This window comes from Ylistrum balloti, unplaced genomic scaffold (assembly GCF_031769215.1).
Source record: "Ylistrum balloti isolate Yb309-2 unplaced genomic scaffold, AGI_CSIRO_Ybal_v1 Utg371760, whole genome shotgun sequence".
NCBI lineage: Eukaryota > Metazoa > Mollusca > Bivalvia > Pectinida > Pectinidae > Ylistrum > Ylistrum balloti.
The window spans coordinates 39799-52217 of record NW_026782881.1 but is presented as its reverse complement, the minus strand read 5'-3'; the positions used below and the strand labels follow the sequence as shown (position 1 = coordinate 52217).

Genomic DNA, 12419 nt, shown 5'->3' with positions numbered 1-12419 from the left:
TATTTACAAATGAAATAAAGTTGATTGATTTACGTACCGATATCGAAGGAATCCCGTCTCTTTCATTCGATGCAATTATTATTTACCTTGGGCAAACTCGGCCACAGTTGATACAGTCTGTTGACTTCAATACAAAAAGCTTATATTACCTTTCCGTCACAAGGATAGCATATATGTGAATTGAATGTCCATCATAATATATGTGATGTTTAATAAGGCGCTTGAATTAAATATCAAAAAGTTTTTTTCACGACGGGATTTATAACCACTGACTATGATCTAAAAATGATTTGAAAGCAAGTTGAAAATTCTGTATAGCATATTGTTCAACATACATTCAACAGCTTTCGTTATTTTGAACAGGTCACTTCTGTGATTCAATAAATGTTTTACTTATTCAACATAATGGAAGATTATTTCATTCTTTGTATCTTAAACACTTTTATTTCTATGAAATTTCAAAAGAACTATGAATAACTTACTGTGTCTTAGTTTCTGGCGTGACCGTTGTGGTTCTGGTTGTATGCCTGCAGCAACCACATACTCGTGACAACATTTGACGAGTTTCTGTTCGAAAGTTGCTGCTTCCGAAGAAATAAACGACAACATTCATAGAGTAGTTCAGAGACTCCAGAAGGCTAGACATTGGATGGATAACCAGTAACGTCTGGATAGGAATGGGCTCTCCACTGATCGAAATCACTGGGTAAATAATCACCAACGGTAAGACACAAATGATAAATATTACGGTAACTAGCATAATGAGTTTTGTTGTACGTAACTCCCTTACCTGTTGTGACGTCATTGTATCTCTGATATTTCTTGCCCGTTTAGATTTAAATCTACCATATAGCAAAGTCACCAAGCAAATATTACTTATAAAGACGCCGAAAACCGGAATTCCAAAATACAAAACGGAAACTATTTGAATTAAACTTCTGTACACATCAGGGTCAAGTAACATTTGAACCTTCCTTCGTACATGTGTAATGGTGCCGTTTGTTGTAACAGCGACCAATGGTGGTTCTATTGCCAAAGGCAAGAGTACCACAGGTGCAATAACGATGATGACTATAACACTCACTGTGCCTACACGTCTTGTGAAGATGTATGGCGCTTTATGGGGTAGAACAACAGATACAACACGTTCAATTCCAACCAAAAGCAGTGTTAAATTCGACCAATACTTCGGTATGCGTGTGAAATAGGCTGCTATAGCATTTTCTTCGTCCAGAATGGACATTGACATCTCTAATGCAATTCCTGGGATATTTGAGAGAAGTGACAACATATCAAACACAGCTAAAGCACTTAAATACAGTGCAGTCGATGTAGATGACTTTTTGATTCGTTTCCCGTAGAACCTCATAGTAACAATGGTTCCGGGAATTCCAATAATTGTGACAAGTAAGACGAGAATACACAACATATTCTCATAACGAAAGCCAACGCTGGTACTGGAATCAAAGGTTAAATTTAGATTATCTCCCATGATTGTCTAGGAAACAGGGACGATGCACGAATCAGGTTTGTAACTGTTAAAAAATACCGACCCTCTTTCATGTGTTCTTCAGTGAATCCGATTTTGATGCACTATCAACCAAAGGTTTTCAAGACGAATGACGTCTGATAAATGAAACAGTAATAACATTGATCAATCGGCTGGTCATGCCAAGCCCTGGTTCAACTATATGTCCTAATTGTCAAGTTTTTTCCTTTTCATTTCACTCAGCCGTATACCCATCTATTTTTGTAGCTTTTATTTTACAGTTGTATCCTAGAAGGTGGTGGCTTAAGGATCAATCGATAGAGTTCTATTCTCTCAGGTATACTGCCTGTGTATCCTTGACACTCGTGTACCGGAGATCCGTACCGTTAGTAATGTCCCCTTGTTGGACTCCAAGGTGGGTGAGGAGCACAGGTAATGAAAATCTAAACACCTAGCAATGGGCACAAAAAATCAAAATAAACGACATTGTCCTTCATCATCAGACGCAGATGATGATCATGATTTCAACCAGTCATACGATCGTTGGAAAAGGATAAACCAATGTCATCCGTATCACCATTCGTAATTGAAAAGACTATCGTGCTGTACTCCAAAATGTGTGAAAAAACTGTGATCCGGCAAACAACTCCTTGTAGAAGAAGTCCGCCAGCAACAGGCCAAGAACCTCTTAGGAATGACAAAACGTTTTGAGCTAGCTGTGCAGGTTGTTCCTCATTCCTCCCTGAACACATCAAAAGGCGTTACACGCTGTCCATCTCTTCAGGGAGAGAGTGAGGAGAACATCCTCAGTTACTTCAAGGAAAAACAGCAAAAGGTCAACCAGGTTAAACGGATCAGGGTGAAGCGAGATGCCATTATCCGTGCCACCAACACTTTCGTTCTTTCTTTTAACACCAAATTTTTACCGAAACGTGTAAAGGTTGACTTCGAGAGTGTTGGTGTGGATGTTTACATCCCAAATCCACTGCGACGCTGTGGTTTCCAGAAATTTGGTCATCATTCGGATGACTGTAAAAAAAAAAAACCCAGAAAGTTTGAGCTAAATGTGGAGTTGCGGGCCACGAAGATGGGTCGGCAGATGGTGCTTGTGATGGTCGAGTTCACTGCGCGAACTGTGGTGGAAGGCATCCAGCATATTTCAGAGATTGCTCTGCTTGGTGCAGAAATCTTTCGTGTCAAGTATACAAACAACATTGCTTTTCCTGAAGCAAGAAAGATTGTTTAAACACCTGTGTCAGGTCCATCCTATGCCAGTCGTGCAAAGGTTGGCATTACGACAGTGGAGAATCGTGATGCTGCAACACAGACATGTGATACAGGTACAAAGCCTGACATGGCGTGCGACAATCTTTCTAGCCTTCGGCCTGCTGCATCAAAGCCTTCTTCAACACTGTCATCGCGACCACCACCATCACCAACAATACCAGCTCCAAGCACTCAAAACGTGAAAAATCAGCCCAAGCAGAAAATTCAAATTTCCTCAGATAGAAGGAAAAAAGGGTCTGACGACCTAATTCACACTTTTAACAAATTTGGCTCCCTGGAGGATATGGAGTACCAGGTAGCTACTTCCAAATCATCCAAGATCGCCATTAAAGCTGTCAAAGCACCTTAGTTTAAACAAGCAGTCTAGCTAGTAATTGATGGTCCCCAACTTATTCCTATTAGTAATAATGGGTACAATAATCAAATGGAATGCTGGAGGTCTTCGATCCAATATTGATGAAATTCTTCGAGTGTCTCAAGATCATAACCCTAGTGCAATCTGTCTCAAGGAACGAAACGCTCACCAGAGCCGAGACAAATATCAATTTCAGGAATTATTCATTATTAGCTATGATGGTTGACAACCAAATTTCTCATAGAAATATACCATTAAATACAGACCTACAGGCAACTGCTGATAGTGTTACACTCCATTACGCTTACAGTATGCTCTATCTATCTCCCTCCAAACTCTGATTTCACGAACAACCCACTAGACGAACTCCTATCGTAACTGCCTCGCCATTCATACTTTTGGGTGACTTTAATGGTCATAACAACATTTGGGGTTCACTCGACACTAACGACAGAGGAACAAAAATTGAAAATTTATATCGGAAAATAACCTTTGTCTTTACAAAAATAAATCAACTTATTGGTATCGCTCTTCCGGAACATTCTCGCACCTTGATTTAAATTTATGTCATCAATCGTTGTTACTAGATTTCGAATGGACGGTGCATGACGATCTCTGTGGAAGCGGTCACTTTCCAATATTTCTAAGGAATTGTGGATTCACAGAGAGCGATCATGTACCCCATTGGGAGTTATGTAAGGTAGACTGAAGTATTTGAACATCTCAGTACAAACATTCTCAACACCATCGATTTCCTGAATTTAGAAGACCCGATAGAATCCTTTACAACCGAAGTTCTTGAGATAGGCAAACAATGTATACCAAAGTCCAAAAGAAAACATAACAAAAACTTTGGATTAACGAAGACTGTGATAAAGCTGTTAGGAATAGGAAAACCGCTTTGAGGCAATTTAAAAACCAACCCCACAAGCGATAGCGTAAACAACTACAAAATTATTCGGGCGAAAGCCCGTCGTGCTATACACTTACACAAAACATTGTCTTGGTGATATTATGTGTCCAAATTAATTTCCAATACATTCACCAAAAAGTATGGGATATGATTAAACGAGTCAGTGGTAAAACATTATTTAAAACAATGGGACATCTGAAAACTAATGGAAAATTAGCCACACCGAAATTTGATATTGCAAATGCTTTAGGATCTGCTTTTTCCAAAAAATTCATCTGCAAATAATCATTCTCAAAAATTTTAAAAATTTAAGACCACGCGGGAAAAAAAATAAATCAAAATTCTCTTCTTAAAATAATGTATAATCAGCCTTTCTCAATGTAAGAACCATTGAACAAATCACATGACTCTGCAACAGGACCTGATGATAATCACTGTCAGTTCCTAAAACATCTACCAGAGTCATCATCAGAAAAACTTCTTGATATTTTTAATTATATTCTTAAAATGGCATCGGAAAATGTCCCAAAGTCATCTTGATAAAGTCAAGATTAATTTTGGTATCTGATATCCAATTGCATAATATCACACCTACAAAGCGGTTTTAGATCTAAGCGAGGTACCAACGATCATTTGGTTTGACTTGAAACCTTTGTGCGTGAGACTTTTCTAAAAAAGGAGCAATTGGTTGCTGTTTTCATCGATTCGGAAAAGGCTTACGAGGCAACATGGAAATATGGCATAATAAAAGATCTGCACGATATAGGTATTGAAGGTAATCTACCAATTTTTATTTCAAATTTTCTATCAGATAGAGTATTTGAAGTCCGATGTTCATCAGCAGGAAATGGGTGAACCAAAAGGCAGCTTTCTTTCGGTTACACTTTTTGGACTTAACAGTATTGTCAAAACATTATTCCCTTCGATGGAGGGCGCTCTTTATGTTGACGACTTCATCATATGCTATCGATCTAAGCATATGAATACCATAGAAAGACAACCGACTTCAACAATGTTTGAATCGACTATAAATTTGGGCAGATGAAAATGGTTTTAAATTTTCACAATCAAGAACAGTCTGTATGCATTTTTGTCAAATTCGGAAACGACACGACTATCCAAATATGTCTCTCTGTGGTGTATCCATTCTGGTTGTTGAGCAAACAATATTCTTAGATGCAATATTCGACAGGAAATTGTCGTTTCTTTCACATATAAAATAGCTTAAAGCCAAATGCCTGAAGGCACTGAATATTCTAAAGGTTGTGTCCCACACTGATTGGGGAGCTGATAGAAAAGTTTTGCTAAGACTCTAGAATTGGGCTACGGTTCCATCGTAAATGGATTTGCTAGACCTTCATATTTAAAAGTATTAGACACTGTTCATCACCAAGGTGTCAGACTCGCTCTCGGAGCGTTTAAAACCATCGTTTTGGGGGTTCAAGCACTTCAACCTATACCGCTAGAGGTTATTTTTAACAATGCCCGTACACTGTAAAAATATCAGGTAACTTAACGCTAGAATGATTGTAACTGAAGTGTAATATTTCCCTTACTAAGGTGATTCATATTTATTTTACACCTAAAAAAGTTTTAATTGAGATTACACTAAAATGTAAAATGCTTACTGTGCTTGATATTGTCAGCTAACTGTAATAGTCTACTGGCTGTACATTTGTATTCACATGTATGTGTAACTATTGTTCATTGTAATAGATCAGGGATCATTATGGTTTTAAATTGCTGTATCATTTTCTAACATACTTTCTCAGAGAGGTATATTTAAATGTGGGCAAGAATGATCTTGAGTTTCATTTAACAAGGAGGGGTTTTAACATGTGGACAGTCATACAAACATTCACCTCGCACCACTCCAGGAGGGCGTCCTTCAATGAACGACCTAGTCTGTGTTGATAGGATGTTAAACCTGTAAAACCAAACCAAATCTCACACATCAGCATCTCTTTAGGTTGAAGGCTGAGAATCCTGCTTCATTTTGAGAAGAAAATTGCATGTTACATTAGAAATGCATTATTTATACCATATCATTTTTAATAGTTGATATAATGATTGAGGAGTTAAACACTTTGATGGATCATAAATATCCCAAGATTTTGTGAACTGTATTAATCTTCGAAACTGGATTAAAAATGACCACAGCATTGTCAACTTTAAGAAAATATCTATGTATACATGTTTATAGTTAAAATAAATGCCCCTCAATTTCATATTGCAACTTTTTACAGCATGTCGCTCAACAACTTGAATTGGAAGTACGAGGTCAGTGATGAACAGATTGGAAGATCACCAGGTAATTGCATATAAATCATAACTGGTTGGTAGACCATCCTTGTCCCATCCTTAATCAATTTTCTAGCTTCATTTCTAAAGGAGTCTTATTAAAAATTAATTAAATGCAAAGTTCAACTATGACATATATACATAGTCGTACATACTGGTAGCTACTGTAGAAACAGTTTGGGTTTAAGTTTACTTAGATCAATAACGAAGAAACTGTTATTATTTAAAGAATGTTGTCAAGTAATGCTTAATTATGCATTAGCATTAAAGTCCAGTATTGACATTTTATTCTAACATTTTTAGCTCACCTGGCTTGAAGAATTTAGACTTTATACCGTTTTTTATCTGTTCATCAATCAAATTTTGACTTTTGAATTTGATTGTCTTAAATTCAGTATGTGTGAGCTAGAGGGAGGAAAACAAAGTTACATCCTTATATTCCATAAAAAGTACATGTGGTTAGAATTGTTTTGAGAGAAAAAAAGACAGTATTCAGATATTTGATCCATGGACATCTGGAATACCAAGCGAGTGAATTTTGATGGATTTGGGCCTCTTGTTTAATTTTATAACTATACATAATATTGTCAGAACTGTTTTTTGACAGGAAATCTGAAAGATGGAGATAAAAATCCAACTATAACTAATATTACAAAAAGGTGTCCCAATTTTTTCTGCAGCAGGGAAACCATCTTGGAAAACCAGTATTGCAAAGCATGGTGATGCTAGCAAGATAATTTAAAATCAGCTATATATATGCATAACTGCAGATTCAATAATCAGTTTAATAATCTAACAATCACATCCAGAGAAGACTTAATGGGTGGTCGGTGGGAACATTAATGCCATTTTGACTTTACTTAACAGTTTAATATATAATTAATTTGCACAATATTTTAAACGAAGGGAAATCCAAAAGCCCTAATAGCAGTAGGTTTGATGTGAGGTCAGTTTGAATGCTGATTGCATTATATTTTAATTGATCTACACAAAGGTTTTGCACAAATGCTTTAGACAATTAACTTTTTATTACTTTGTGGAACCTGATACTTTTTGGTGTAGTATAATGTCTACATTTGTGATCAACAGATAAAGAAAGCTGAAAGAGGACTAAACATGTTCTTAGGAGGGCAGAGCGTAGATAACAAATGTAAGACAGTACATAGCGATCGAGAGGGGATAGCAGATAACGAGGAGCGAATAGCAGATGACGTAGAGGGGATAGCAGATGGCGTGGATGGAATAGCAAATGGCGTGGAGGGAATAGCAGGTAACGTTGAAGAGGGGATAGCAGATGGCAATCAGGAGGGTAACTTTCAAGGTCACAGGGGTAAAATGTGTATAAAAACTTATTTCAATAACCAGATGACCCAGGGAACTGATATTGGGTTTGTAGCATCCTGGGCTAAACAGCTACAAGGTATGTTTAGGTGAATGAAATCAAAGCTTTTGGTTTGAGTGATATTATATATCTAAACATCCACCAAAAAAAATTGTTTTATGCACAAAATTAATATTTTTCTTCTTCTATTACGAAGCTGGTAGATCTGAACATAACACTTTCCACTAGAGAAATACAAAAAAGTCTATGTATATTCGGAATACAAATTGCATTGCAGAAAATCGAAAAGAAATCATTTTTGTATATTGAACTGATTTGCATTTTGTATTGACAAAAAACCGCCATGTTTGAAAACTTTGTCAACATGACAAAGGATTTTGAGGTGGTCGTTAGGTGAGGTTCCACTGTATTGTTGATGTGTGCTTAGACAAAACTGGCTGTGTGTTAGAGGGCCAGTGTGACTGTGCGGCAGGTATGGGACCCCAAGCTCATTGCAAGCATGTGTGTGCAGTTCTATATGCATGTTATAAAAATTTTCCTTATTTAAAGAATTGGTGACAGAAAAAACATGCACTCAAAAGCTTCAGACATTTCATAAAAGTAAGCCCTATCATGGCAGCCCAATTAAAGCTAACAACCTTCCATTTGCAAATGAAAACCTCACAGTTAACTATGACCCAAGACCACAACAGTATAGGAATGTTACCAGGTACAGTGATCACTTCAGGTCTGTATGGTTGAACCATACTAAAGTACATGACTATCCAGTGTCACAGATATTCAAACCTGCAAATCCATATGCATTGGACAGTGATCATGACTACTCTGAAATTAAGATATCTGATAAGTGGCTGCAAGACATGTGCATAACAAAGATAAATAATGATCAAATCAAAGAGATTTAACATAATACAAGGGTTCAAACTGCAAACAAGAACTGGTTCTTGGAAAGATATACAAGAATACATTCATCCAGCTTTGGAAGTTTGTAAAGCTACAGCTCTGACCAATATGGTAAACTTAGCTAGGACATTGACACAGTATAGAAATTTGTGTTTAGATCAAGAAACAGGACCAGCACTATTGCACCATGGAAAGATTTATGAATCTGTGGCAATGAGTGAAAAATCTACTGGGTTAAAAGCTGAAAAATGTGGTGTGCTTGTCAGTGAATCTTATCCCTATCTGGCAGCTTCTCCAGATGCTTTACTTGGAGATGATGAACTAGTGGAGGTCAAATGTCCTTATAGTGCAAAAAACAGTTACATTACCCCAGACACTGCCCCTTATCTACAGTTTGTTGATGGAGAGTTGACACTTGACAAATTGCAAAACTATTTTTTATTAAATTCAGGGTAAGTTTTTCTGTACTGGTCGTAACCAGTGTAAACTTGTAGTTTACACCTTCAAAGACATGAAAATTATTTCAATCCTTCTTGATGACACCTTTATAGATGGCATGGTCATGAAACTGTCTTTTTCAACCTTAAGTTCAAACAAGCTGTTTTGGAAAGGTTCTTCTTCAAAGACTACAACAAATACTCCTTCCAAAACTAGAGCAGGACTGACTACAGCAGGAATCACAGACATTACAAACTTGTGTATAATTGTAGAATACCATTGAACAGTTAGTTATATTACTAACAATGGCAACATCAACTATTGAGGTTACATCTTCACTACAATTTCAGGATAAAGAAACTTTTAGTACAGTTAGTATGTATGTGAGAAAATGCTTACTGGTATGGATAGTTTGTCAGAATAAGAATACATTACATAGATGTACTAATATAAGCTATACAGGGTAAACACTGACTTAATTAATTTAACTTCAAAATTATGTCTTACAGAACATTACTAAACAATAATGTGTTAAAATGTTAACAACCAAACAATGGAATAAGCATGAAAACATAGGTGTTCAACCACCCTTCTTAAAGTTGTACAAATATATAAAACAATTTCTATTCTTCTGATAATTTTTTTTTTCCAAATGAGAGTTCTTTGTAGGACCAATGTAAGCTATATTGCCGTACTGTAGCATCCATCTGTCAACAATTTCCGCAATTAATTGCTGTCAAAATCCAAGATGGCCGCCTCATTTTGTTTGTCAGTCAAAAAACGGCACAACACACAACCAGGGTCCAAGGAGAATCTTCATATGAAATTTGAGAATAACACATCTGCTCTAGTACTTTTCTGAAATAGTAACATGAATTGTTAAAGGAGTAACAGATGACGGACTGAAAAGGCGATTTGATGACGGTGGGCTAAAAATGGAGGGATTATCCCCAAAAGGGCTAAGGGGCAGAGCCAAATGAACTAATGAAGGCTATCAATCATATTTGGATGGAAGCATCCTAAGAGAGGGGATTCAAAATTGTATAAAGGGAGAGACTAACTGAAATTCAAAGTTAATGCTTATACAAGGTATATACATTCAATTTTTTAAGCATGTCTAGGCAAAAGACACTTTCTAAAATTACAAAGCATGAAGCAAACAAAAATATTTTCACTGGAAAGCTTTGTCTGGGTACGGTTCATTGGCATTGCTAGAATTTTGTACGTCTTTGCAAGGCCAATGATCCTTTCAACATGAACCCGTTTGCTGGATATTTTCCTGTCTCTTAGGACAATCTTACCTGTCATCCTGTTTTTCTTTTTAAAAAATGTAGGGATGTTTACAGCGAAATCTCCACCAGCAAATAAATCACACATGGCTAACAAATTGCTCCTTTCAACAATTTGGCGGTCACTAACTGACCCTCCTTAAGCAACAGGAGGCCTAGGTTTTTTTAACAGGGCACTCTGTTCCGTCAACAGTCACTGTAGTAGTGGGAAACTTTGACCGAAAGTCAGTAAGACAAAAATAACGAACTTTATTTCTTTCAGGCCACCATGGCAGCTCTTGCCATTGCCGATACATGAAATTAAACCTGGTTATCCAAATATAAGCTACAGAGGTTTCAGAAATTTGAAAAAAAGACGACTGAGCTCAAAATTGGTTCTATCGCAACTTAATTAAGGTCAAAAACAGTTGATTTGCAATACTAACATTTTCTATCTTATTGTAAATATAGTTTAAATGATTTACACAATCACCAAGACAAAATAACACAAACTGAAAATCTTGGTATGAAGACAAACCAGTGTAAAAAAAGCAATCCAGCATCATTTACAAACTGTTCCACAGTAAGAATTGGTAATGTTGGTGTTTGTGAAAAGGAATTGGTAAACTAGGGAGGAAGCTGCTGAACAGGTTATTCTCTATCCGTCGATACTGATTCAGATATCACAAACTCTTCACAGCCAACGTTTATATCACTAGAGGGATCTGGGAGTAGGTTGATATTGGCTTCAACAACAGAAACTGTACTGGGTGATCTGAGCTCTTTTTCTGCATTACGCACACAAAGTCGCTTTGCTAGATGGTTTTCTGCTATCGTATCCAGATGTGGCTTCCATGCAAACACACTCGGCACAGCTCCCTCTTAATTGCTTCCGCAATAGTTCAGTGCCTGGTTTATGACAAAAATAATATAATTCAGCAATACCCCACTTAACGTAACTTATATGCTTGAAGTTAGTGGCATTCTCGAAAACTGAATGATTTTACATTCTCTTTTAAACTGATTAAGTAGTTTGGTGGCGTTGTCCAAACAATTTCTTTCTTACAAAATCATATTTATATTGACTGGTTACCATGGCAACCACTAATTTGGCTTGGGAATAAATGAGGTTTTATGAAATGCAAACTAAACATCTACACACGACACATGATCCCTAACAATTCTGTAAAAAGTTTCATTACAATTGGTCAACAACTTTAGGAGAGCTTCTCTGCCCCAACATGGACGGAACTAAGAAGCTACCATTATTGATCATCGGAAAGTCTTCTCGTCCTAGGTGTTTTAAGAGCGTGAAAACCTTGCCGCTCCCCTACCTTGCCAACAAGAAAGCCTGGATGACTGGTGATCTATTAAAAAACTGGCTTTCTAACCTAAACCGGAAGTTTGACCGACAGCATTGGAAGATCGCCATGATCATTGACAACTACCCTGCCCACCCGAAGATAACCGTTTTGAAAGCGATCGAGCTGATGTTCCTCTCACCCAACACCACCAGTAAGACCCAGCCGATGGACCAAGGAATCATTCAGAACCTCAAAGTCCACTAATGAGTCCTTGTAAAATACATCGAGGCAGCGGACAACAACACCACTCCAGATATCAACGTCCTCGACGCCCTACGGATGCTGGCCTATGCTTGGAGACATGGAGTGACAGAAAGGACTATTCAGAACTGCTTTCTCCATGCTGGGATCACCACTACGCCAACACCAACAACCGAAGAGAGCGACGACGAAAATGATGAAGACGACATTCCTCTGGCTAGACTTGCCCGCCTGCCATGCACGTTTGAGGAATTTGTTTCAGTCAACGCCGACACACCAACCAGTGAGTAAATGACCGACGACGACATTATCAGTGACATTCAGCAGCAGCAACAGCCCGCCGATAATGATGACAGCGATGACGATTCTACACCATCACCCAGACCTAACCCTTCATCTACTGCCGTCTGCGATGCCTGCGACACCATCATGACGCATTTGGAGAACTCCAAGGAGTCTGACAAACTTTTGACCATGATGACTTACATCTCCGGAAAAATTTCTATGAACTTGCTGAAGACACGTGTCCGTCAACAATCAAAGATTACAGACTTTCTT

General features: G+C 37.5%; 2 protein-coding genes across 2 annotated transcripts; one reads left to right on the top strand and one right to left on the bottom strand.

The window, feature by feature from the left end:
- Positions 1–478: 478 nt before the first annotated feature.
- LOC132563544 (somatostatin receptor type 4-like) lies at positions 479–1492 on the bottom strand. The gene has a single exon (XM_060228287.1). The coding sequence runs from the start codon at positions 1490–1492 to the stop codon at positions 479–481; it is 1014 nt and encodes a 337-aa protein (XP_060084270.1).
- Positions 1493–11537: 10045 nt separating this feature from the next.
- Positions 11538–12152, top strand: LOC132563543 (tigger transposable element-derived protein 4-like). Its single transcript, XM_060228286.1, has 2 exons — positions 11538–11811; positions 11893–12152. Exons 1-2 carry the CDS (start codon positions 11538–11540, stop codon positions 12150–12152), a joined length of 534 nt encoding a protein of 177 aa, XP_060084269.1.
- The last annotated feature ends 267 nt before the right edge of the window (positions 12153–12419 follow it).